General features: G+C 35.4%; 2 protein-coding genes across 2 annotated transcripts in view; both read right to left on the bottom strand.

Annotated features, from left to right (window-relative positions):
* PLXDC2 (plexin domain containing 2) overlaps window positions 1-25,394 on the bottom strand; it is a 468,121-nt gene that overhangs the window by 142,279 nt on the left and 300,448 nt on the right. Inside the window, exon 6 of the mRNA XM_050804055.1 lies at window positions 117-239. Coding sequence (XP_050660012.1) covers window positions 117-239 — 123 coding nt within the window. The remainder of the gene's footprint in view (window positions 1-116; window positions 240-25,394) is intronic.
* Window positions 1-25,394, bottom strand: part of LOC126962727 (60S ribosomal protein L12-like) — a 990,727-nt gene that overhangs the window by 956,712 nt on the left and 8,621 nt on the right. The gene's annotated exons all lie outside the window — the stretch shown is intronic.

The raw sequence follows: 25,394 nt of genomic DNA, 5'->3' as shown, positions 1-25,394 counted from the left end.
CATCAAGCAGTTTACACACCAAAAAATAAACAATTAAGAAAAACATTAACAGGAATCTGATGCTTGAGGTTTAAAAATACACATGCAGCAAAAAAAATAGGCTATTCAATACATACCATTATCAAAATATCTGACAGTTGAATTTCTGGATACACTGGGATCAAAATTTGCCATTAAAGGTGCTATGTACTGTGTGGCTGTTAGCATTCGATGTACAACTTCTCCAGTGTATATGAAACCTAGAATTAGAAAAATAGGAAACATATTCAGAAAAAGAAGCCCATATAAAATTATGATTAAAATACTACAAACCCAATTACAGTCGTATTATGAAAATAAAATGTCATGGTAGCTGGAAAAAAAGGAACGTATTTAACATCTTAGTATCTTATTAACAATACTTGGTCTGGATTAAGTAACAAATTCTTGTATAATTTGGTAGAACCTTGCAAACCCAAAATCTATAACATGTACAATTTTAATTGGGGGAAAAGTGACTACTATCTGGATGAGATTATTAGGCTAAAAATGCTAATACTGCATTATAAGTAACTCAAATATTCAATTTGCTGTTATTAATCCCTTGTTATTTTAACACTAGCTTACCACACAAGTCCTTTTAATGAGTGAATTCATTTTCATAATATTTATTTAAGCTACCATCTCAGCATAGGAATTTTAGAAATGACATCTGGTACAATGCAGAAAATGTTTTGATCTTTTTTTTTTTACTTGAAAGTTGAAAGGGGGCTAAACACCCATGGTGAAGTTTTCACATTCTTGGTTTGCTCAAGCCTCTACATTATCAGCATGCTATCAAGAAGATAAAGTCTATATGTTTACAGATAAGGTGGTAAAACATTGACAATGCACAAATGCCTCCCTATTTAGAGATTTAATCAATGCCAGTCTATTCTAGCAGTTGGATAATGAGAAGGAATTTACTATGGAGGACTTTGGCTTTGAATTAACTTTGAATAGCTCCTATGTTACAAGTCTAACTCCCTTTCTATTATTCACAGTAGGTTTATTTACTTTGTGGATTATCCATGACAAATTGTTAATCCTGTGCTGGCTTCTTGCCTTCAAAGTCTTTAGCTGCCTGAAAGGAGAGTCAGCTCAGGGATTGCTAACTAATTTTAATATTAATCTAAGAAATACACAATTGAGATACATATGCAAATGCACACACACAAATAAAATGCAAGGCAAATTATTTGTGACAATGCAATTGTAATGTTTGGGCAGTCATGAGTTAATTAGATACCCGGCACTAATATAAATCATTTTATATTAATAAGATAATGATATTTAAAGCTCAAAAAATGTTAAACTTTGATAACTCATTTTATGGTCTGAATAAATATTTCATTGGCAGATTGTGGTCTTCATTGTTTCAAATTCCAACTGTGATGTCTAGGTAAGATATTACAGAATTAAACCTGTAGCTATTTACTTAGAAATTAATTTCTCTCTTTTTGGGAATATCTTCTTTCCTTTGACTACCTTTTAACATTTCATCAAAAGCATAATTGAACTCTAGCTATTCATCTTAAAAAATATTTTAACTGGAAAAATATTCAATGTGTACTTTTATCATCATGGCTTCTTGTTTCTTATATGACTTATTGTTTCTTATTTACCAAGCACTATCTTTCAAAATAAATACCTGATGCTTTAAGCAGAATTTCGTACATTTGTAATTTCACCTAGCTGAAATGTATTAAAAATACTATGGTGATAAGGTCATTGCTTTTATTATACTTCCTTCTAGATTTTCAGTCATACTCCTAATATCAAAGTGCAATATCACATCCTTAACATTATAAACATGAAGAGTAACTGTTTTCCAGGGTCTCTATTTTTTCTCCTATCCTCACCAGCATGCATTTATAATCTATCATTAAAATGAATACGAAAATTCTATAGATACCATCTCTTAAGGGAAATGTTTGAATTAGACGCTGAAAGTGTTATTTCCGAGAAAATAGCTCCAAGCAGGTTATTTCTTTTCTTTATATTCTCCAAGTACAAACAGAAGAAACTGCATAACTTGGAGGATGGAGGTCAGTTATTCAAGGAAGATAATTTTACATAAGTACAAAATCCATTCTCCAAGACAACTTTGTAAGAAGAACACCAGCAATACCTAGAAATACACTGTTGCAAAATGTAAGAGCACTGATGATTTCACACACTTCATACTTACTGCTAGTATTTAAATAAATAAAATATATATACTTTCCCCTCAATGTTTCTACATAGATTTGCTAAGAAACTATATATACTTTCATAGATTTGCTAAGAAACTTCTCTCCACTCTCAATAACCCAGTTTTCAGATGACAGAAACCATTAACTATTGTTTCTTTTGATGAGGAAACTGTTCCCCAAATCTACAATTTATCAAATGTCAAGGGTGAAATTTCAAATTGTTTCCAAAGAACTAAGTAGAAATATAGAAGAATTTGTTAACATGTATAAGCCACAGATATAGTTTTTAATTATTTTGTTACTAGAATATTAAAATAAGTTATGTTACTATGAGTATTATGGTTGCTACAACCACAGTGAACAAGAAATGCTACCACAATTACTAGCATGTCTGGTACTTCTATTACTACTACCACTACTAGTACCACCACCACGAAGAATTACTATGAAAAAAAATTAAAACCCCAAGAAGGAAAAAAACCCTAGTACTCTGCAAAATGAGCTTAATTTTACTTATTCAGAGAATACTTGCTTGTTCTTCTTGGCTATATTGAAAGTTAATTATATCAATATCTCAGGTTAGTTTCTAACGACCAAGAAATAAAATTCTTGACTTCTTGGTGAAGCCCATCTAATGATAGGCTTTACCTAGTTCTCCTTAAGTTTCCAGATTTTAAAAATATCACTTCAGTAGTGGTTAATAATTGAGTGGAGAGAAGCCTTACAAGCTTGCAGGGGAATGTAATTAGGTGTTAAATAAGAAAGAGTTATGCAAATTAATGCAACAAAACTCCAAAGCTTTAAAGGCACTCATAGCTACCAACACCCCATTAGACATTTACTTCTTTTCTTTGACTGTTCTGGGCATTCCCAGCTAAAGATTATATATAAAATATATATTTATTTATATAAATACACATGTATATTTTATGTGTACATATATGTTACTTTTCTGGTTCTTAATGTTTTGGCGTAATTTAAGCAATATGTTTGCTTATTTATTTATTTACTTATTTATTTATATTTTTATTTTTTTGAGATGGAGTCTTGCTCTGTCGCCCAGGCTGGAGTGCAGTGGTGTGATCTCAGCTCACTGCAAGCTCCGCCTCCCCGGTTCACGCCATTCTCCTGCCTCAGCCTCCCGAGTAGCTGGGACTACAGGCACCCGACACCCTGCCCAGCTAATTTTTTGTATTTTTAGTAGAGATGGGGTTTTACCATGTTAGCCAGGATGGTCTCGATCTCCTGACCTCGTGATCCGCCTGCCTGGGCCTCCCAAAGTGCTGAGATTACAGGCGTGAGCCACCGTGCCTGGCTTTTTTTTTTTTTTAATTTTTTTTTTATATACACTTCAAGTTTTGGGATACCTGTGCAGAATGTGCAGGTTTGTTACATAGGTATACATGTGCCATGGTGGTCTGCTGCAACCATCAATGTATCATCTACATTAGGTACTTCTCCTAATGCTATCCCTCCCCAAGGCCCCCACCCTCTGACAGGCCCCCGTGTGTGATGTTCCCCTCCCTGTGTCCATGTGTTCTCATTGTTCAACTCCCACTTATGAGTTAGAACATGCAGTGTTTGGTTTTCTGTTCTTGTGTTACTTTGCTGAGAATGATGATTTCCAGCTTCATCCATGTCCCTGCAAAGGACGTTAACTCATACTTTTTTATGGCTGCATAGTATTCCATGGGGTTTATGTGTCACATTTTATTTATCCAGTCTATCATTGATGGGCATTTGAGTTGGTTCCAAGTCTTTGATATTGTGAATAGTGCTGCAACAAACATATGTGTGCACGTTTCTTTATAGTACAATGATTTATAATCCATCAGGTATATGTTTTAACCATTTTATTTACACATCTCTGTAGCCATTTGAAGAGCTAATCATACAATGTCTCCTTTGTTTACTATATGATTCTACTATAAATAGCACTCATTTGCTCATCTGCCTTTGCAGAAAAGTGGTCATTTATGAAGATAATTTGGGACTGAGAAAGATACCTTCATGTAAAAGAATCAAGTAAGAGAAGCAAACATATTTTGTCTCTTTTTCTTTGATGTTTTAAATCTCAAATAATTAGCGAATACATGGCCACTCTCTTTTGCCTATTAGCAATTAGCAAAAGCCAGAGTCAATTCTGAATTGGTTGTAATCAATAGCTTTGTTCTTGTACCTTGATAAAAATTTCCTTGCAGGGCCTCGCTTTCCGTAGGTAGTCTCTAGTCATGGTGAATCAACAGGAAATCTATTTTTATATCTGTAAGCCTCATCGAGTCAGACTTTGGGAGATTCTATCATTGTAGATCTTACTCATGAATACAATCCCATTCAATCATTATAGATTTATTAACCATAACTATGTATTTACTAACCTGAAATATTATTCTGATAATGGTGAAATTAACCAGTATCTATATAGGCCTTTGCTAATTATATTATTTTCATTTTTTTTTTTCTGAAACAGAGTCTTGCTCTGTCACTCAGGCTGGAGTGCAGTGGCATGATCTTGGCTCACTGCAATCTCCGCCTCCCAGGCTCAAGCGATCCAAAAAATCCTGTCTCAGACCCTAGCCCAAGTGGCAATTAAAAATGATGGGATTACAGGCATGCAAACTACCATGAATACTATAAACACCCAGCGAAAATTTAGAAGTATTTTTAGTAAGACATGGTTTCACCATGTTGGCCAGGACCAGATGGTCTTGAACTCTTCTGAAACTATTCTCAAGTGATCCTAACCTGTCTTTGAGGCCTCCCAAAGTGCTAGGATTTTACCAAGGTATGAGAACATCGATGCAAAAATCCTCAATAAAATACTGGCAAACCTTCATGTATCCACCATGATTTTCATCCCTTTATTGTGTTCTTGCAAATCAATAACATAATCCAGCATATAAACAGAACCAAAACAAGAACCACAATTATCTCAATAGATGCAGAAAAGGCTTTTGACAAAATTCAACAGCCCTTCATGCTAAAAACGCTCAGTAAATTCGGTATTGATGGCACGTATCTCAAAATAATAAGAGGTATTTATGACAAACCCACAGCCAATATCATTACTGAATGGGCAAAAACTGGAAAAATTCCCTTTGAAAACTGGCACAAGACAGGGATGCCCTCTCTCACCACTCCTATTCAACATAGTGTTGGAAGTTCTGGCTAGGGCAATTAGGCAAGAGAAAGAAATCAAGGGTATTCAGTTAGGAAAAGAAGAAGTCAAATTGTCCCTGTTTGCAGATGACATGATTGTATATTTAGAAAACCCCATTGTCTCAGCCCAAAATCTCCTTAAGCTGATAAGCAACTTCAGCAAAGTCTCAGGATACAAAATTAATGTGCAAAAATCACAAGCATTCTTATACACCAGTAACAGACAAACAGAGAGCCAAATCAGGAATGAACTTCCATTCACAACAGCCCAAAATGAAACTGATAAGCAACTTCAGCAAAGGATACAAAATTAATGTGCAAAAATCACACAAGCATTCTTATACACCAGTAACAGACAAACAGAGAGCCAAATCAGGAATGAACTTCCATTCACAATTGCTTCAAAGAGAATAAAATACCTAGGAATTCAACTTACAAGGGATGTAAAGGACCTCTTCAAGGAGAACTACAAACCACTGCTCAGTGAAATAAAAGAGGACACAAACAAATGGAAGAACATACCATGCTCATGGATAGGAAGAATCAATATCGTGAAAATGGCCATACTGCCCAAGGTAATTTATAGATTCAATGCCATCCCCATCAAGCTACCAATGAGTTTCTTCACAGAATTGGAAAAAACTGCTTTAAAGTTCATATGGAACCAAAAAAGAGCCCGCATCTCCAAGGCAATCCTAAGTCAAAAGAACAAAGCTGGAGGCATCACGCTACTACCTGACTTCAAACTATACTACAAGGCTACAGTAACCAAAACAGCATGGTACTGGTACCAAAACAGAGATATAGACCAATGGAACAGAACAGAGTCCTCAGAAATAATACCACACATCTACAGCCATCTGATCTTTGACAAACCTGAGAGAAACAAGAAATGGGGAAAGGATTCCCTATTTAATAAATGGTGCTGGGAAAATTGGCTAGCCATAAGTAGAAAGCTAAAACTGGATCCTTTCCTTACTCCTTATACGAAAATTAATTCAAGATGGATTAGAGACTTAAATGTTAGACCTAATACCATAAAAATCCTAGAGGAAAACCTAGGTAGTACCATTCAGGACATAGGCATGGGAAAAGACTTCATGTCTAAAACACCAAAAGCAATGGCAGCAAAAGCCAAAATTGACAAATGGGATCTCATTAAACTAAAGAGCTTCTGCACAGCAAAAGAAACTACCATTAGGCAACCTACAGAATGGGAGAACATTTTTGTAATCTACTCATCTGACAAAGGGCTAATATCCAGAACCTACAAAGAACTCAAACAAATTTACAAGAAAAAAACAAACAACCCCATCAAAAAGTGGGCAAAGGATATGAACAGACATTTTCAAAAGAAGACATTCATACAGCCAACAGACACATGAAAAAATGCTCATCATCACTGGCCATCAGAGAAATGCAAATCAAAACCACAATGAGATACCATCTCACACCAGTTAGAATGGCAATCATTAAAAAGTCAGGAAACAACAGGTGCTGGAGAGGATGTGGAGAAATAAGAACACTTTTACACTGTTGGTGGGATTGTAAACTAGTTCAAATTCCTCAAGGATCTAGAACTAGATGTACCATATGACCCACAAAGGATTATAAATTATGCTGCTATAAAGACACATGCACACGTGTGTGTTTATTGCGGCACTATTCACAATAGCAAAGACTTGGAATCAACCCAAATGTCCATCAGTGACAGACTGGATTAAGAAAATGGCACATATACACCATGGAATACTATGCAGCCATCAAAAAGGATGAGTCCTTTGTAGGGACATGGATGCAGCTTTGTAGCAAACTATCACAAGGACACTCAAGCATGGATGCAGCTGGACTGTAAATGGACAATGAGAGTTGGCATCACAAGCAGCCATCAAAAAGGATGACCTTTGTAGGGACAATGGATGCAAATCATTCCACAAGAACAGAAAACCAAACACCGCATGTTCTCACTCATAGGTGGGAACTGAACAATGAGATCACTTGGACTCGGGAAGGGGAACATCACACACCGGGGCCTATCATGGGGAGGGGGGAGGGGGAGGGATTGCACTGGGAGTTATACCTGATGTAAATGACGAGTTGATGGGTGCTGACGAGTTGATGGGTGCAGCACACCAACATGGCACAAGTATACATATGTAACAAACCTGCACGTTATGCACATGTACCCTAGAACTTAAAGTATAATAATAATAAATAAATTAAAAAAAAAAAGTAAGAGAAGCAAACATATTTTGTTCTTTGAATCTCAAATAATAGCGAATACATGGCCACTCTCTTTTGCCTTAGCAATTAGCAAAACCAGAGTCAAATTCTGAGATTGGTTGTAATCAACAGCTTTGTTCTTGTACCTTGAAAAATTTCCTTGGGCCGCTTTCCGTAGGTAGTCTCTAGTCATGTGAATAATCTGTTTTTATATCTGTAAGCCTCATCGAGTCAGTTGGGAGATTCTATCATTGTAGATCTTGTCATGAATAAATCCCATTCAATCATTATAGATTTATTAACCATAACTATGTATTTACTAACCTGAAATATTATTCTGATCATGGTGAAATTAACCAGTATCTATATAGGCCTTTGCTAATTATATTATTTTCATTTTTTTTTTTCTGAAACAGAGTCTTGCTCTGTCACTCAGGCTGGAAGTGGCATGATCTTGGCTCACTGCATCTCCGCCTCTGATCCTCCTGTCTAGGAATGCTGGGACAATACCCCCGAATTTTAGTATTTTTAGTAACACATGGTTAAAATTGCCACTCCTGGATGACACTTTTCCATAATTATCCAGTAATTGTGTTCTTGCCTCACTTTAAAAAAGAATAACATCATTTATTAAATGAAGTATTTAATCCAGGTTCTTGGATTCCAAAAACTGTCACTTTAGAAGACAGTAAAATATGTAAGGCAATTTCTAAGGCAATCACTCTGTAGGAATGCTGACAATCCCCATAAACAAGTTAAAATTGCCACTGGATGACACTTTCCATAATTATCCAGTAAGGCCTCACTTAACATCTCCAGGTTCTTGGAAACTGTCACTTTAAGGTAAAATATGTAAGGCAACCAATTTCAGCACTGGCTAACTGATATCAGTAAGAATTAAGTTCCTATGGCATATTACTGGATACAAAATCTCACCAAACTTCTAAATAAAGTGTTCCAAAAACACTTATTTAAATAAACTTGAGCTCTACATACATTTAAGAAAGGTTAATAAAAACAGATAAGATAATTATTTATCCAGTTATTTTGGTTCTAGGTCACAGGTGGCCTGAGCCTTTCCTGGCAGCTAAGGGAGTGAGGCAAGTACCAACCCTGGACCAGATGCCATTCCATCACAGGGCACATTCCCACATACACCCACACTCAATCACACTGAAACCATGTCGACATGCAGTAAATCTGATGTGTACATCTTTGGAATGTGGGAGGAAACCAAAGTACCCAGAGAAAGCCTACACAGACATGGGGAGAACGCGCAAACTCCACACGACAGTGGCCCTAACCAGGAGTCAGTTTTTTGTGTTTCTTTTCTCATCAACATTGAAGAATGATGTTGAGCAGAACAACTTTATTCAAGGATCTGCTATATACTCTCCCTCATTGGATTTTATACTTAAACAAGGAGGTTGAGGAAGAAAAGACCTGTTCTGTCTGTGTGAAAATTCCAGCACTTATGCCTTAGAGCAGGGTGTTGGCCACCTCAAATCATGCTACTTTTATTGTAATACTAAAGGCTCTTTATTTTAATTGGAAGATTTCATAAATAGATTTATATTATATTCCTCTATTGCAATTCACCAAATGAGACGTAAATTGACATGGGAATCACACACGATGAGATAATTCATTTCCTAGTAGAAGAAAATTATTTCCTAGTGATGTGACTAAGTTACTTAAACTCTGTGTAGTTCAGTTACCTAATCTGCTAAATGGGAGTGTAACGGAGTCAATATCGTTGGGTTGTTGTGATGGCTGAAAGAGTGAATACTGTAAGACAAATGCTTAAAAGTTTGCAGAAAACCAATGAATCACTTATATTTGCTCAAATTTTTACCTCTTGAGGCCTTTTCTATGAAGCCTTTACAAGTTAATCTTGGACTTACGCTAGGATATTTATATGACTTTAAAATTGTGTGTCAGACCTAAATGTACGACATGTGTTTACCTGCCTTATTCTTGTTTGAGTTAAGGTAGACTATTGATCCCAACTACAGGATAATAGATAACAAAAACCTGAGTGTCCAAAATTCTTAGTTTGATATATTTCTCCTTACATTCTGATGGAACAAGCAGTTTGTAAAAATGTTAACCTCCTATTGGTTGCAAGTGGTTGTTTTGTTTAATTGGAAGTGTCATCGTAATAAAAGCAGCACAAAGAAGCTATAAATGCTTGTGAAACACTCCGTAAAACTTTACTGTGTAAGGTACTCCATAAAATATTCTACTTCATCATCTTTTAGTTAATATTTTGGACCCAAGAGGAAAGGTTGGAGTTGATGGGTATGCCTGTAGGGCATTGAACATTTGTAGCTAAATGTTGTCTTTAGAGTGCAAATGATAATGGTATATGCCATCTTTATTATATGACATATGTACTGTTATCTCTACACATTAATCAAATAGATCTGAAATTTATGATCTTTTATCCATAAGGATTTGAAGACCCACTTCCTTATCATGATCTCTGACTAACCTTATATGTGTTCCATTTCTTCTAGTCATGAAGAATTGAATTATTTAACTGCGTGTTTGCATTTATTGTTTGTCAATAGCTCAGTGTTGTTGTTGGACAAGTTGCTTGAACAACTTGATGAGGTCTCAGAACAATTCAAATTATGTTTTGCAAAAGTTCTATTTTGTAAGTCACAATACATTTCACGTGCTATAAACTACCTTCTTTAATACAAATACTTGTCAGATTTTTAAACAAAACCATGTGTGGCAGCAATTGATAATCTGAAAATGAAAAGTTGTGGTAAGTTATTTGGTAATGTAACTGTCCGACAGCTGCTACAGTGCAATGACAGGTTTTATGTAACAGACTTCCTCTGAATAAAATTGGTGCTAGTGGACCATATAGTTCACTATGAGGATATTGGCTTGTATTTGCAAGCTAGACGGTTAATAAAATAAAATGAAGGGAAGAAATAGAAGCATTCAGAAATTCATGTGAGTTTACTAATCACTGGTTCCTAGGAAGAAACCCATAATACTGTCAATCACCAAATACTTTCCCTTTACAATTCCAACCAGCTATCAAGTTAAAATATATCAAGGGTCTTTTATATTAAAATATATCCATCAGTTCTTAGGAAGCAACCTATAATAGTGTCAATCACCAAACAGTTACCATATTTATACTTGTAACCAGCTGTCAAGGTAAAATACATCAAATAGATTTTGTATACAAAATCAAAATATATTTACATGTGTTAACATATATCACATGTCATAGACTCCTTAATTTTATTGACATAAGGCACCATTGGGGATTATAAACCACAACAAAACCATTCCTTGGGGGGAAAAAAAGCAACAAGTGACAACTCTGTTATCAGCTGCAAATTATGTTTATAAAATTACCAATATAAAAATTTGTATTGACCATATAAAAAGTCTCTCCCCAACTCCAGAAAGAACAGGAGGTGAAATGTATAGATGAAGAGGGAAAGATAGACAAAAAACAAACAAACAAACAAAAGCCAAAAATCAAACACCAAAAAGCCCAAACCTTCTTCCTGAATTTTCATTTTGAACTAACAACAAAATTGTTGATTTCAGTTCTTGTTTCCTCCATCTTGTTCCTAAAAGAAATTCATGTAATATGTTCTTAATTAATGTTAATTCCTCCTAGTGATCACTGTCAACAGCTCCCCTCACCACCTCCTAAAATGTTTCTGATTATCTAGGATTTCTAGATACGGGTTCATTCAGAATCATATCTAGACTGCGGACTATGCATGCCAACCTTTGGAGTTTTATAGTACACAAGGCATCTGGCTTTTCACGGAGACATTGAACTGGCCAACAAGTTTGTTTCCTCTATCAAAATAGAACCAACTAATATTTCAAAAGCCTTAATCCCGCAGGTAGAGTAATGGCAACAATATGGTAGAATAGGAGTTTCCAGTACTTGTCTGCTTTCAGAAAAATCAGTCTATGCAATCACCCATAGACAAAAATACCTTCACAAGAACTAAGAAACCCAGGTGAGAGATTATAGCACCTAAGTGGAGCCTAAAAATAAGAAAAGACACATTGAAGAAGATATGTAAGAAAATTTCACATTACCCACATCAAGTCTTCTCCAAGCCTATGCAGCCCAGTGCAGAGAAAGATACCCTCTGGGTGAGTAAAGTGAGCAGCACCAAGTCTTCCTGTAGACCCCGACACTGTCCCATCCCAGTGAACCCCTTCAGGCAGGCCCATAGAGACCTAAGCTCCAGGCTAACCCATGTGACTCCATACGCCAGGCCCACCCCGACACCAGACCAGCACTTGCAATCCTGGATTCCAGGCTGGCCCACATGGCTCCAGGCTCCAGGCTGGATGATGTGGCACCCAGTACCAAGTAGTTTGGCCTTCACAAACCTAGGCTTCAGGTAAGCCCTTGTGAACCCTTGTGCCAGGTTGATTCCCATAGACCCAAGATGCAGGCCCAAACTCACTGACCCAGGAACCATGCCTGTCATGCAGACCCAGACACTAGGATTGCCCAGTTAATCGAGGCTCCAGGCCTACATCTGCAGACCTAGGCACCAGGTTAACTCCTGTGGACCCAGGCAGTAGGCCCACCCAAACGCTGATCCAGCCAGCCTACCCAAAAACTCCAGGAGTAAGCCTGAACATAGACTTTGTCAGCCACCAGCACAGAATTTCTGGATGGACTGAGTGGTGAATGTCATTTTTTGTCAACATCAGTATATAAAGACTGAAAGAAGTGCCTACTTCTTCAAATGCAGAGTACATTACCAATGCAAGGTAACAAGGCTCACAAATAATCAAGGAAACATGACAGCATCAAGATAACCAAATAAAGCACCCATAACAGACCTCAAAGAATTGGAGATCTATGAACTGCCTGACAAATAATTGAAAATAATCATCTTGAAGCTCAGTGAGCTACAGGAGAACACAAGTACAAAACTAACTGATATCAGGAAAGCAATACAAGAATAAAACAAGAAGTGTAACAAACAGATAGAAACCATGAAAAAAAGAAGCAAACAGAAATTCTGGAATGGAAGAACACATTAACTGAACTGAAAAATTTCATAGAGAGGTTCAATAGTAGACTTGTTAAAGCAGGAGAAAGAATCAGCAAGCTTGAAGACAGAGCATTTAAAATTACCTGGTAAGAGGAGCAACAACAAAAGAATTTTTATAAGAGCAAAGAAAGGCTACAGGAATTATGAGACATCATTAAGTGAACCAATATATTCATTATGAGAGTTCCAGAAGAAGCAGAGAAAGAGAAAAGGCAAAAACTTATTATGCATAAACAATAACAGAAAACTTCCCAAATCTGGAGAAAGAAAGGAACGTCCAGATCCATGAAGCACAAAGAATCCCAAGAAGTTTAGACATAAACAGATCATTACAAAAACATGTTATTAACAAATTCTCTGAAGTCAAAAACACAACAAGAATTTTGAGAGCAGCAAGACAAAAATCTACTCATGACATAAAAAGAAATGTCTGTAAGGCTATCCGGGTGTTTCTCAGCAGGAACCTTACAGGGCAAAAGAAAGAAGTATGATAAATACAAAGTGTTCAAAGTAAACCAGCAATGACCAAGAATACTATACCTAGCCAAGCTGACTTTTATAATGTAGAAGAGAGACAAAATTTCCTGGACAAATAAAAGACGAGGGAGTTCATCACCATTAGAACACCTCATAAGAAATGGTAAAGAGAATCTTTAAGTTGAAGTGAAATGATAGAAACTAACAATATGAAAATATATGAAAGAATAAGACTCACTGTAAAGGTCAGAATACAATCACACTCAGCTATTCTTATATTCCAATAGTGCTCCACAACTCACTTTTAACTCTAGTATAAAAGTTAAAAGACAAAGGTATTGGAAATATAGCTATAATAATTTATTAATGAATACATAATAAAAAAGATAAAATTGTGAAATAAACTACAAAAAATATGAGGAGAGGAGAAATTAAAGTGTAGTTTTTGTATGTGGAGAAAGCTACGTTGTTATCAGTTTAAAACATATGCTACAGCTTGAAGATGTCTTATGTAAGCTTAGTGGTAACCACAAAGGAAAAATTGATGGCAGATATAAAGATAAAGAAATTAAAGAAAATCACAACAAAAAATTATCAAATCAAAAAGAAAACAACAGGAGAGGAAGAAAACAAGAAAAGGGCTATAAAATAGAAAACAGTTAACAATAAGTCAATAGTAAGTCTTACCTATAAATAATTACTTTAAATGTATGGATTACATTCTTCAATCAAAAGACATATAGTGGTTGAATTGATTCTGTTTGTTTGTTTGTTTAAAGATCCGACTATATGTTCTCAACAAAAGACTTAACCTTAGCTTTAAGGACACTCATATGCTGAAAGTTAAGGATGGACAAAGATAGTCCCTGCAAATTGCACCAAAAGAGACCAGGAATAGCCATAACTGTATCAGACAAAATAGATGTTAAATCAAAAACTGTCACAAAAGACAATGATAACGATATCAATGCATCAAAAGGGTACAAAATTATAAACATTTATGCCCCCAATATTAAGAACATAAATATATGGCCAAGTGCGGTGGCTCACGCCGTAATCCCAGCACTTTGGTAGGCCGAGGCAGGCGGATCACGAGGTCAGGAGATCGAGACAATCCTGGCTAACATGATGAAACCTCGTCTCTACTAAAAATACAAAAAAAAAAAAAAAAAAAAAATTAGCCGGGCGTGGTGGCGGGCACCTGTAGTCCCAGTTACTCAGGAGGCTGACGCAGGAGAATGGTGTGAACCCAGGAGGTGGAGATTGCGCCACTGCACTCCAGCCTGGGCGACAGAGTGAGACTCCACCTCAAAAAAAAAAAAAAAAAAAAAAAAAAAAACCCATAAATATATTAAGAGAGCTAAAAGGAGAAATAGTTCACCAATACAATAATAGTAGAGGACTTCAATATTGCCACTTTCAGCAATGGATGGGTCATCTAGACAAAAAAATCAATAAGTATACAGAAGACATGCACAAGACTGAAGACAAATAAATTTAACAGAGATACACAGAATGTTTCATCCAACAGCAGCAGAATATACATTCTTTACAAATGCACACAGAATATTTGTTAGGATAGATCCATGTGTTAGGTCAAATAAAAGTCTTCACAGATTTAGGAAGATTTAAGTAATATCAAGTATCTTTTCAGACCACAATGAAATGAAAGTAGAAATCAATAAGAGGAGGAAAATTGGAAACATTCACAAATACGTGAGAATTAAATAACATAGTTCTGAATAACCAATGAGTCAAAGAAGAAATCAACAGTGAACTTAAAAGATACCTTGAGACAAACAGACAAATACAACTTTCTAAATTTTATGGGATGCAGCAAAAGCAGTCCTAAGAGGTAAGTTTATAGCAATAAATACCCACATGAAGAAAAAAGAAAGACTTCATAAAAGCAACCTAATATGACACCTCAAGGAACAGGAAAAGAGAACAAACTAAGCTTAAGAAAGGAAATAATAAAGAGTTAGCAGAAGGAAGGTAATAAAAAAAGATCAGAAAATATATGAATGATACAGAGACTAGAAAAAAACAATACAAAAGGTTAATGAAACTAGGACTCGGTTTTTTTTTTGTTTTTTTTGTTTTTGTAAAATAAAACAGTAACTTTTAGTTAAACTAAGAAAAAATAGAATAATAAAATTATAAGTGACTAGGTGCAGTGGTTCATGCCTGTAATCCCAGCACATTGGGAGGCTGAGGCAGGTGGATCACCTGAGATCAGGAGTTCAAGACCAGCCAAACCAATATGATGAAATCCTGTCTCTATTTAACATACAAAAACTAGCTGGGCATGGTGGCATGCACCAATAATTCCAGTTACTCAGGAGGCTGAGACAGGAGAATCGCTTGAACCCAGGAGGCAGGGGTTGCAGTGAGCCAAGATTGCACCATTGCACTCCAGCCTGGGCAACAAGAGTGGAAAAAAAATTTTAAGTGAAAGAAGAGATTACAATTGATACCATATAAATACAAAAGATCAGAAGAAGCTACTGTAAAAATTATATGCCAACAAATTAAATAACCTAGAAGCAGTGTATAAACTTCTGGAAACATACTACTACGTCTGAACAGAACAGTATAGAAACTCTAAACAGAATAGAAAATATGGATAAAAGAAACCAGAACAAAAAAACAGAATAGAAAATCTGAAAAAAAAAAAAATAACACGTAAAGAGACCTAATCAGTAATCAAAAACCTTCAAAAAAGCTCATGACCTCATGGCTTTACTGGGGTAAATTCCACCAAACACTTAAAGGATATTTAACATCAGTACTACTCAAAATCTTCCAAAAAAATTGAAGAGAAAGAAACACTTGCAAACTCTTTTCTCACGGCCAGCATTACCTGGATACCAAAGTCAGATAAAAACATTACAATACAAGAAAACTACAGGGCAATATCCCTGATGAATGTAGATGCAGAAATCCTTAACAAAATAATAGAAAATCTAATTTAACAGTACATTAAAAAGATCATTCCCCATGATCACATAGGTTTTATCCTTGTTTTAACATATACAAATCACTAAATGTGATATACCACATTAATAGAATGAAGATTAAGAATTATATGATCATCTCAATATACGCAAAAAAGCATTTGACAAAATTTAACATCTTTTCATGATAAAAACTCTCAACAAATTAGGTACAGATGGAATGTAACTTAAGATAATAAAGAATATGTATGACAAGTCCACAGATAGTATCACACTCAACAATAAAAAGCTACAAGCTTCTTGGGATTAGTAACAAGATAAGGATTCTCGTTCTTGCCATTTCTATTCAATATAATATTAGAAGTTCTAGCCAGCGCAATTAATCAAGAAAAAAGAAATAAAAGACAAACCAGAAAGGAAGAAATAAAATTTTCTTTGCAGATGACATAATGCTCTACATACAAAACCCTGAAAACTCCTCCAAAAAACTGTAAGCATTAATAAACAAATTCAGTGAAAGTGTAAGATACACAATAAACACGTGAAAATAAGTTGTGTTTCTATACACTAACAATGAACTATCCAAAACAGAAATTAACACTCTCATATACAATAGCATCAAAAATTAAAATATTTAGAAATAATTTTATCCAAACAGATAAAAGATCTGTAAACTGAAGTATTGGTGAAAGAAAATTAAAGAAATCACAAATAAAAGGAATGATATCCTGTGATCATAGATTAGAAGAATTGAAAATTAAAAATATTCAACTTTCCATGTGACCCAAAGCAATCTACATATTAAATGCAATTCTTATAAAAATCCCAATGGCATTTTCAAACAAATAGAAAAAAAATCATGAAATTCATATGGAACCACAAAAGGCCTGTAACTGCCAAAGTGATCTTGAGCAAGAAGAACAAAGCTGGAGGCATCACACTACCTGATTTCAAAATCTACTACAAAGCTACAGAAATCAAAACAGAATGGTTCTGGAATGAAAACAGTCACACTGACCAATGGAACAGAATAGACAGCCCAGCCCCAAATCTAAGCATTTATGGTCATTGATTTTCAACAACTGTGGCAAGAACACAATGGCTAAAAAGTTAGTCTCTTTAATAAATATTGTTAGAAAACTAGATATCCACATGTAGAAAAATAAAATTGGAGCATTATTTCACACCATATGCAAAAATCAACTCAGAGTAGATTAAAGACTTAAATGTGAGACCACAAACTGAAAAACTATATATATGTATGATGATCCCTATATATACATATGATGACCCCTAAAACAAAACACAAACAGACAAATGAGATTTCATGAAACTGAAAAGCCGTTAAAGAAAACAATCAACAGAGTCAAGAGAAAACCTGCAGAATGGGAGAAGACATTTGCAAATTACATATCTGCTAAGAGGTCATTATCCAAAATATATAAAGAACTCAGCTCAATAGAAGAAAACAAATAACCCAATTAAACAACGGAAAAATGACTTGAACAAACATTTCTCGAATGAAAACACACAAATAGCCAATAGGTACATAAAAAATGTTCAGCATCACTAATCATTAAGGAAATGCAAATAAAAACCAGAATAAAAGATACCATTTGGGATGACTATTATGAACAACATGAAAGATAAAAAGTGTTGACGAGGAGGTGGAGAAAGGAGAACTCTTATACATTGTTGGTGGAAATGTAAATTAGTATAGTCATTATGGAAATAATGCAGAGGATTTCCACAAAATTAAAAGTGGAACTACTATATGATCCAGCAATTCCACTTCTGAGTATGTATCCCGAGGAAGTGAAATCATTATGTGGAAAGGATATCAGAACTTCTATGTTCATTGCAGCACTCTTCACAGTGGCCAAGATATAGGATCAACTTAAGTGCTAATCAGTGGATGAATAAAGAAAATGTGGTATATGTACAAAATGGAATACTATTCAGCCTTTAAAAAGAAGGAAGTCATTGGTGTCAACATGGATGAACTTGGAAGAAATTATGTTATGTGCAATAAGCCAGTCCCAGAAAAGCAAATACTATATGTGGAATATAAAAAGTTACACTTATAGAATCAGAGAGTAGAATTGTGGCCGCTAGAAGCAGGGGGATAGGGTAAACACGGAGACATTGACTTAAGGGTATAAGGTTTCAGTTTTTCAGGATAATAAAGTTCTGAAGATCTAATATATAGCATAGACAACTATTGTTAATAATATTGTATTGCATACTTGAAATTTGCTAAAAGAATAGATCTTACGTGTTCTTACCCCCCCCTCAAAAAAAGTATGTGAAGTGATGGATATATTAATTAAGTATATAGTGGTAATCATTTCACAATGTAAATGTATATCAAAACACTACATTGTACATCTTAAATATATACAAATTGTATTTGCCAATTATATCTCAGTGAAGCTGAAAAAAAGTCAATACCCGAAGAAAATAAAAAGTCTTATTCCTAAATGAGGGACAAAGAGAGGGTTGCTTTGAATTATTTACACTCCTAGACTAAGGATATGGAGATCCTGTTGTCAAATGCTGGAGTCACATGCTGCAGCCAAGTTATAGGTGAGAGATAGTCCCCAGGACTTGAGGTCTGCTTGGTCTTTGGGTAGACTGCCCTGTGTTTGCAAAGCATCTGTCTTGAATCACCTTTGACCATGCTCCCTGCAGGCAGCCTTTCTAGAAGACAGTTATTCCGCTTCCATATTTGTGAGTATTGGCTCCCCTGGAATTTCTGTCTAGGTTGACCAGAGCCTATATAACCCATTTGGGATAGATACTATCTAGAACATCTCTACATTATCAGCAGGGCTTCCATCCTGGTTCTGTTCTGCTCTAGAGAGGGAAGTTCATGCATTGCTCTACCTTTCACTTCAACCATAATGCCCCCAACCTAACAAAGATAACTGTCTTTTTCCTTTTTCCCTTCCCTTTCTTTAAGAGATGGGGTCTTGCTATGTTGCCTAGGCTGGAGTTGAACTCCTGGTTGCAAGCCATTCTCCTCCCTCAGTCTTTGTAGTAGCTGGGACTATAGACATGTACCACTACACCCCATTTTATCTCTTCCTTTTCTAAGGACTTAAAAACTATCATTCGAAATCCATTTTTAAAATGTCCAGAAACAGCCCTGGAAGGAAGATGCTCATATGTAAAGAAGGGAGTGCCTTTGGATAGGAGTCCTTTTTCTACATCACCATACCTTATTGTACATGTTGAATATTCTATAGTAAATCAAGCCTTATTTTAAAAATCAGGTATACTTAAAGTAAAAATATTATATAGCAGGAGAATATCCCTTTCATATCCTTGCCCAAAATCCAGTCTCTAGTTTACAAAACAAATTTTATAGTATATTTTTGAAATAATTACACTTTCCCAACTCTCATCCTTCTGGAAATGTTTTTGTTTCCATGACTGTTTACACATTTCTGGGAAAGACAGAGATGTCATCTCCGAATTTTACTAGATCCATCCGAATCAGACCATGCGATGTCCTGAATGTGCTGACAATCTCTGCATTGTCTTTCCCTTTACATGGCAAGATCAATCCCGTTCATTCCGACAGGAAAAGAAACTCGAAGAGAGTGGAAGAGCTTTGCTTTCTCAAACACAGTCATCTGCATTGTACCAACAGTCCCAAATCAAGGGTCTATTCCTTCCTTCCTTCTTTTTTTTCCACCGAATACCTAATGTATCTCAATATTTTCCTTAGATGGTTTGGGTTTTAATTGACTTAGCACTTACCTTATAGGTTCAAGGTAGTGTCATATCCTTATATATCCAACCTAGTGTTTTTTTATATATATATGTTATATATAATACATATATGTTATATATATAACATATATACATCTGTGTGTATACTATTAAATATATGTGTATATATGTATACACAAATGTACAAATGTATGTGTGTATATATAGTGTATGTATAATAGTGTGTATGTATAGTGCATGTAAAATATATGTTATAAATATCATATATATATATTTATATGTTCATTTCTCTCTGCAAGGAGTAAAAATGCAGTGGAAAGGCTCAGATTTGAGTTCTCCTTTCTGTCTTACAAGCTGTATGACCTCATGTCATCACTTACTCTCATCGAGTTGCAATTTCCTCTATAAAATTAGGCTAATATGAATCCCTTTAAATAACACTGTTGTGTGCATTAATCGGTTTTTTTAAAAAGACAACATAAATGCAGCTGCAACTGCTCCAAGCAACACAAATATAAGGAGCATTGCACTGAACTCTGACATCCTTTTAAAATCAGAGCTCTATAGAGGCTCTCTCTGTAGCTGCATTGATTCCCCTCTTTGCTCTTGATCTTTGCAGTCCTATGGTCAGGCTCAAACCTCTGTGATATTTCCACCCTTATTGAGACATGTGCCCTTTTGCAATCTCAGAGTGGTGATCGTGACTACATTTTCTCAGATGTTTTAGTAGTCTGGTCCCCCAAGGTGATGGTATACAATCTCTCTATTCAACCTTTCATCCAAGAGTACAAACAGGTTGGATTTTGCTCAAGCCTTCAATCACTTCCACATCACTTCAAACACACAGCCAGTTGTGTTTGCTCAGCTAGGACCAGGCTCGTAGGATTCATTTCAATCTTCCCTAAGTGCTTAATTTGACTCTTCGGATATGGAATTGTTAGTAAGTTAAGTCAAGATCTCTACAACATTCTCTTAGAGTCCCACTGCCAGGTGGTATACCACTTCCCTAACACTCTGCTTCTCAAGTGCCAGTGGATATTAGGAAATAGGTGTATGGGTAGGGGGTTGATTGTCACCATGTCTGGGGGACATTACTGGGATGAAGCTGGGGGAGGCAGCTGTTAAATGTTCTGTATTTCTGCTCAATGAAGAGTTGTCTTGTCCAAATGCCAATTGCAATGTTATAAACAATTAAGAAACTGCAAGTTGTTGCTAGTTTCCATGGCAGTCGGCCACTATATTACCCTCTCATAGCTTTCTAAACCAAATGTCATTATTACATCAGAATGCATCACCCTTTCCCTTCAACTCAGCACATGTCTCTTACATGTTCATTACTTGTTTTCCCCATCCTCAAACACTCTCCTGGATGCCTCTACCCTCAGGTTCATGGTTTTCTCACGAGTGTATTTATTATTGACACATACTCTTAAATCACCTCTCCCAGGAGATTCATTTACCTTTAAGCAATATTTAATTCCCAAAGAGTTTATATTGGAAAAGATATAAGGGGGCAGAATTTGCTTTTGGAATTAAAAAAAAAAAAAGGCTTCAATGTAAATTGTGGCCCTGCCATTTAGTATGCATTGTTACAAATAAATTATTTAAATGCTCTGATATTCGGTTCCCTGGCTTCAAAATGGCAATACCAATAGCCTCTGTGCGAATTATATGAGATAAATAATGAAAGAAACCCAATACAATCCTGTCCCTGGAATATGGTAGTTTATCATTAAAGGTTTAGTTTCTCTTCTTTGCCTTTCTTCCCTGTCTAAAGTTTCTGTAATTTCCTTAAAATTACCCAATATTCTAAATAGGAGCTGATCATGACTCCATTTCTTGAAAAAAAGTTTCCTGGGACTGGCTTTGGATTAAAGAAGATCTACACCATGGATTTAGAAAAACAACTCACTTTTTTGCACTGCCACTCTTATCAGTACTCCTGAAGTGTCCTACTGGTCCCTTGGTTATGGCCAGAATATGGCGTTTAAGAATTAGGTCTCTGCCTTGACATGACAACTTTGGGTACTTTACTAGTTCATAATCTGTCCCCCACTGCAGTTGTGTTTGCCATATACTCCTCCTTCTCTCCCCCAGGCCAGGAGCCATGAGATACCGTAGTCAGTGAGAGTGCCAAAATAACCATAACAAAACAGCATCAACCTAGCTGTATATTCCTATTGCAATTCACTCTTTGTACTTTCAATATGCTCTACAATTTGAACACATAAGACACTGCATACTGAAAGAAAAACTCACCTCATTTGAGAAAAGAAAGGAATTTATACCACATTTGGCTTTGTTTTTATAAAGGGTGTGTATGTCTGTGTCTGTGTGTGTGTGTGTGTGTAGGCATATATGGATCCATGTATATACAGACACACGAGTATCTATTATATAGACACATATGTATACATGTAGCTACATATATAGAGACAGAGCAGAGACAGAGACAGAGAGAAAGAGATGGCATGTTAAAGTACATTGATTTTATAAATCAATACAAAACACATATCGAGTATCTTTACATCTGAACCGCAGTAAAATCCAGGAAGCATCCAGCTTACTTAGTCTAAAAGCATTTCAGCCATGGTCTTTTTCATTTTGTTGACCCAGATGCACATACTTTTCAATATCTTGGTTAATTTCATCTTGACTGAGATTTTCAAAAATGCATTTATTTTCACAGATATAATGTATTCCTCATAAAATTCATCAACTCTATTTTAGGAAGCACTGCAATTGCTGAGAGCAGGGAGAGATCGAAAGACGCCCTAAGTCCTTTTAACCATATCCATGCCTTATATTTCTCTCCCTACTCCATCTTCCACTCTAAATGAAAAATAAGCAAAAATCAATTTTACTCAGTCATTTCCTCCTGATGAAGACTCCAGGGAAGGTTTATTAGAATGTACATTCTTCCAGCATAGTTACTTGTATTTATTTGAAATATGTTCATAGAGGCCAAAAAGAATAGAATTTGATGAATGTATTAAATTATCATATGCACCCTGAAAATACATATATCTGTTGTGTATCAATTTTTTAAAAATAAAAATAAGAGTAGAATTTGGTTAGCATTACTATTTTTCTCCCAAATTATATCCACTTTCAAATGTTAGAGATTCTATTTCCTATAATTTCACTACAACAACAACAAAAAAATCAACTGACAGTACTGATTTTGATCAAAATACTGATAAAGCATTTTTCCTTGACCATGGGAGCCACTGCAAGGACAATTGATATTTTAAAATTCTTAAATACATATTCATACACATCAAAATATCTTGTGATGTTCATCTAATTTCTATTTATTTACATGTTTTAATAATTTTTAGAAATAACTCTTAAAAACATAAAAGTCACAATATATGCAGAGAATTTGTGTTTATGCACGTATGACTAAGTAGGCAATGGGCACCTGTATGTCAGTATACCTACCATCCAGACTAAAAGGCTTATCTAATAAGAAACAATAAGATCTTTAAGATGCAGTGTTTCCCTCCTACTGAGAGCTAATGACTCTTACTCACTTTTATTTACCATTTCCTTTCTTTTCTTTATAGTTTTACATTATACATTTACGTGCCTATAGTATAGCCTATGTTTAGATTGCAAAATGATTGATGGATACTGTAAGCATTCTTCTTAAATTGTTTAATTTTTGTTCAATCTGCACTGCTAAGAGAATCATCCCTGTTGTGCGTGTAGCTGTGTTCCACTCATTTTTCACTGCTGTATCGCATTCCATCATATAAACATGCCATAATTAATTTATTCATTAGACTCTTGATTATATTTTTATTGTCTTTGGGTTTTTTCTTTATTTTCTTTCTCTTTCTTTCTTTTTTTTTTTTTTTTTTTTTTGCTCTTTCACAGTACTTCCATAATTTTATTTTTGCGCATGCCCTGGTGCACATGTACAAGACTTTTCTAAAGTATAAACCTAGAAGTTATATGTTTAGGTCACAAGTCATGTGCATATTAAACTTCACCAGATAATGCTGAATTGTTTTCCTAAATATACCAATTGATACATCCATCATCACTAAGTACATATTCTTGTTGTTTCATATTCTCATCAAAATATGATGTTTTGTGGTACTGGGCATTTTTGGTATTCGTGCATTCTCACTTTGCTATAAATAAATGCCTGAGCCTTTATATCAACATTTTTGGAGGCTGAGGCAGGTGGATCACTTGAGGCCAGAAGTTTGAGACCAGCTTGGCCAACATGGTGAGACCTTGTCTCTATTAAAAATGCAAAAATTAGCAGGGCATGGTAGTGCACACTTGTAATCCCAGTTAGTCAGGAGGCTGAGCCATGAAAATTGCTTGATCATGGAGGTGGAGGTTGCAGTGAGCCAAGATCTCACCACTGCACTCTAGCCTGGGTGATAGAGCAAGGCACACAGTTCTGCAGCTTCTACAGAAAGCATAGCAACTTCTGCTTCTGGGGAGCCCTCAGGAAACTTACAATCATGGCAGAAGACAAAGCAGGAACAAGACATCTCATTTGGCCAGAGCAGGATGAAGAGAGATGGAGGGAGGAGGTGTGACACACTTTTAAACAACCAGATCTCAAGATAACTCAGTCATGAGAAGATGGTGCAAAAAATTCATGAGAGATCCACACCCATGATCCAATCACTTCCCAGCAAATCCCACCTCCAATACTGGGGATTAATTCAACACAAGATTTGAGTGGAGACACAGATTCAAACCTATCATTGGTAGTTGTGAAATTATATCTCATGTGGCATTTATTTACATTTTCTTGAGGTTAACATAAAATTGAATATTTTCCAGAAGCTAATTTGCCATTGACATTTCCTTTTCTCTGAAGTGACTAAAAACACCTTAACCTTTTCTTATTGATGTCTAGGTATGGCTTTTAGTTAGATTAGATAGATAGATAGATAGATAGATAGATAGATAGATAGATAGATAGATAGATAGATAGATAGATAGATGCCCCGATCATTTCCCGGGTACGTGGAAAACGCTTACCTGGTTTGTGCTTTTTGTGCATTCCTAAAAGGCTTCCCTACCCTACCCTAAAGTCAGAAAAATATTTTTCCCTACTCTGATGCAATAAATACATTTTTTTCTAAATTGTTCTCTAAATGATTTGTAAATTTTCCTATCACATTTAAGTTTTTCTTTCGCCTGAAATTATTTTTATAGGTTATTACACACAGATAAATTTGATGCTTTTTTTTTTCAGTAGAGATAGCAAATATCACAGACTCATTTTTTTTTTTTTGAAAATTCCATCCTATTCTTTCTGCTGGACAATACATAGTTGAATTTTCATAAACATATGGGATTTTTTCAGGAGTCAACTCTGATTCATCGGTCAACTTGTTTATCCCTGCATCGATGGCTCAACGTTTCCTTATTATATCTTCAGACCTGGTGAATTAAGAGTCCATCAACTGTCTGCCTTGAATGTGTGAAAATCACTGTTCCTTTGTTCTTTCATATAAACTTTGTCAACATACATGTGCACACACACACGCACATATGCACACATAAAATAATCATGTTATATT

This window comes from Macaca thibetana, chromosome 9 (assembly GCF_024542745.1).
Source record: "Macaca thibetana thibetana isolate TM-01 chromosome 9, ASM2454274v1, whole genome shotgun sequence".
Taxonomy (NCBI): domain Eukaryota; kingdom Metazoa; phylum Chordata; class Mammalia; order Primates; family Cercopithecidae; genus Macaca; species Macaca thibetana.
Note: the sequence above shows the minus strand (reverse complement) of the source record. Positions and strands in the feature narration are given on the sequence as shown.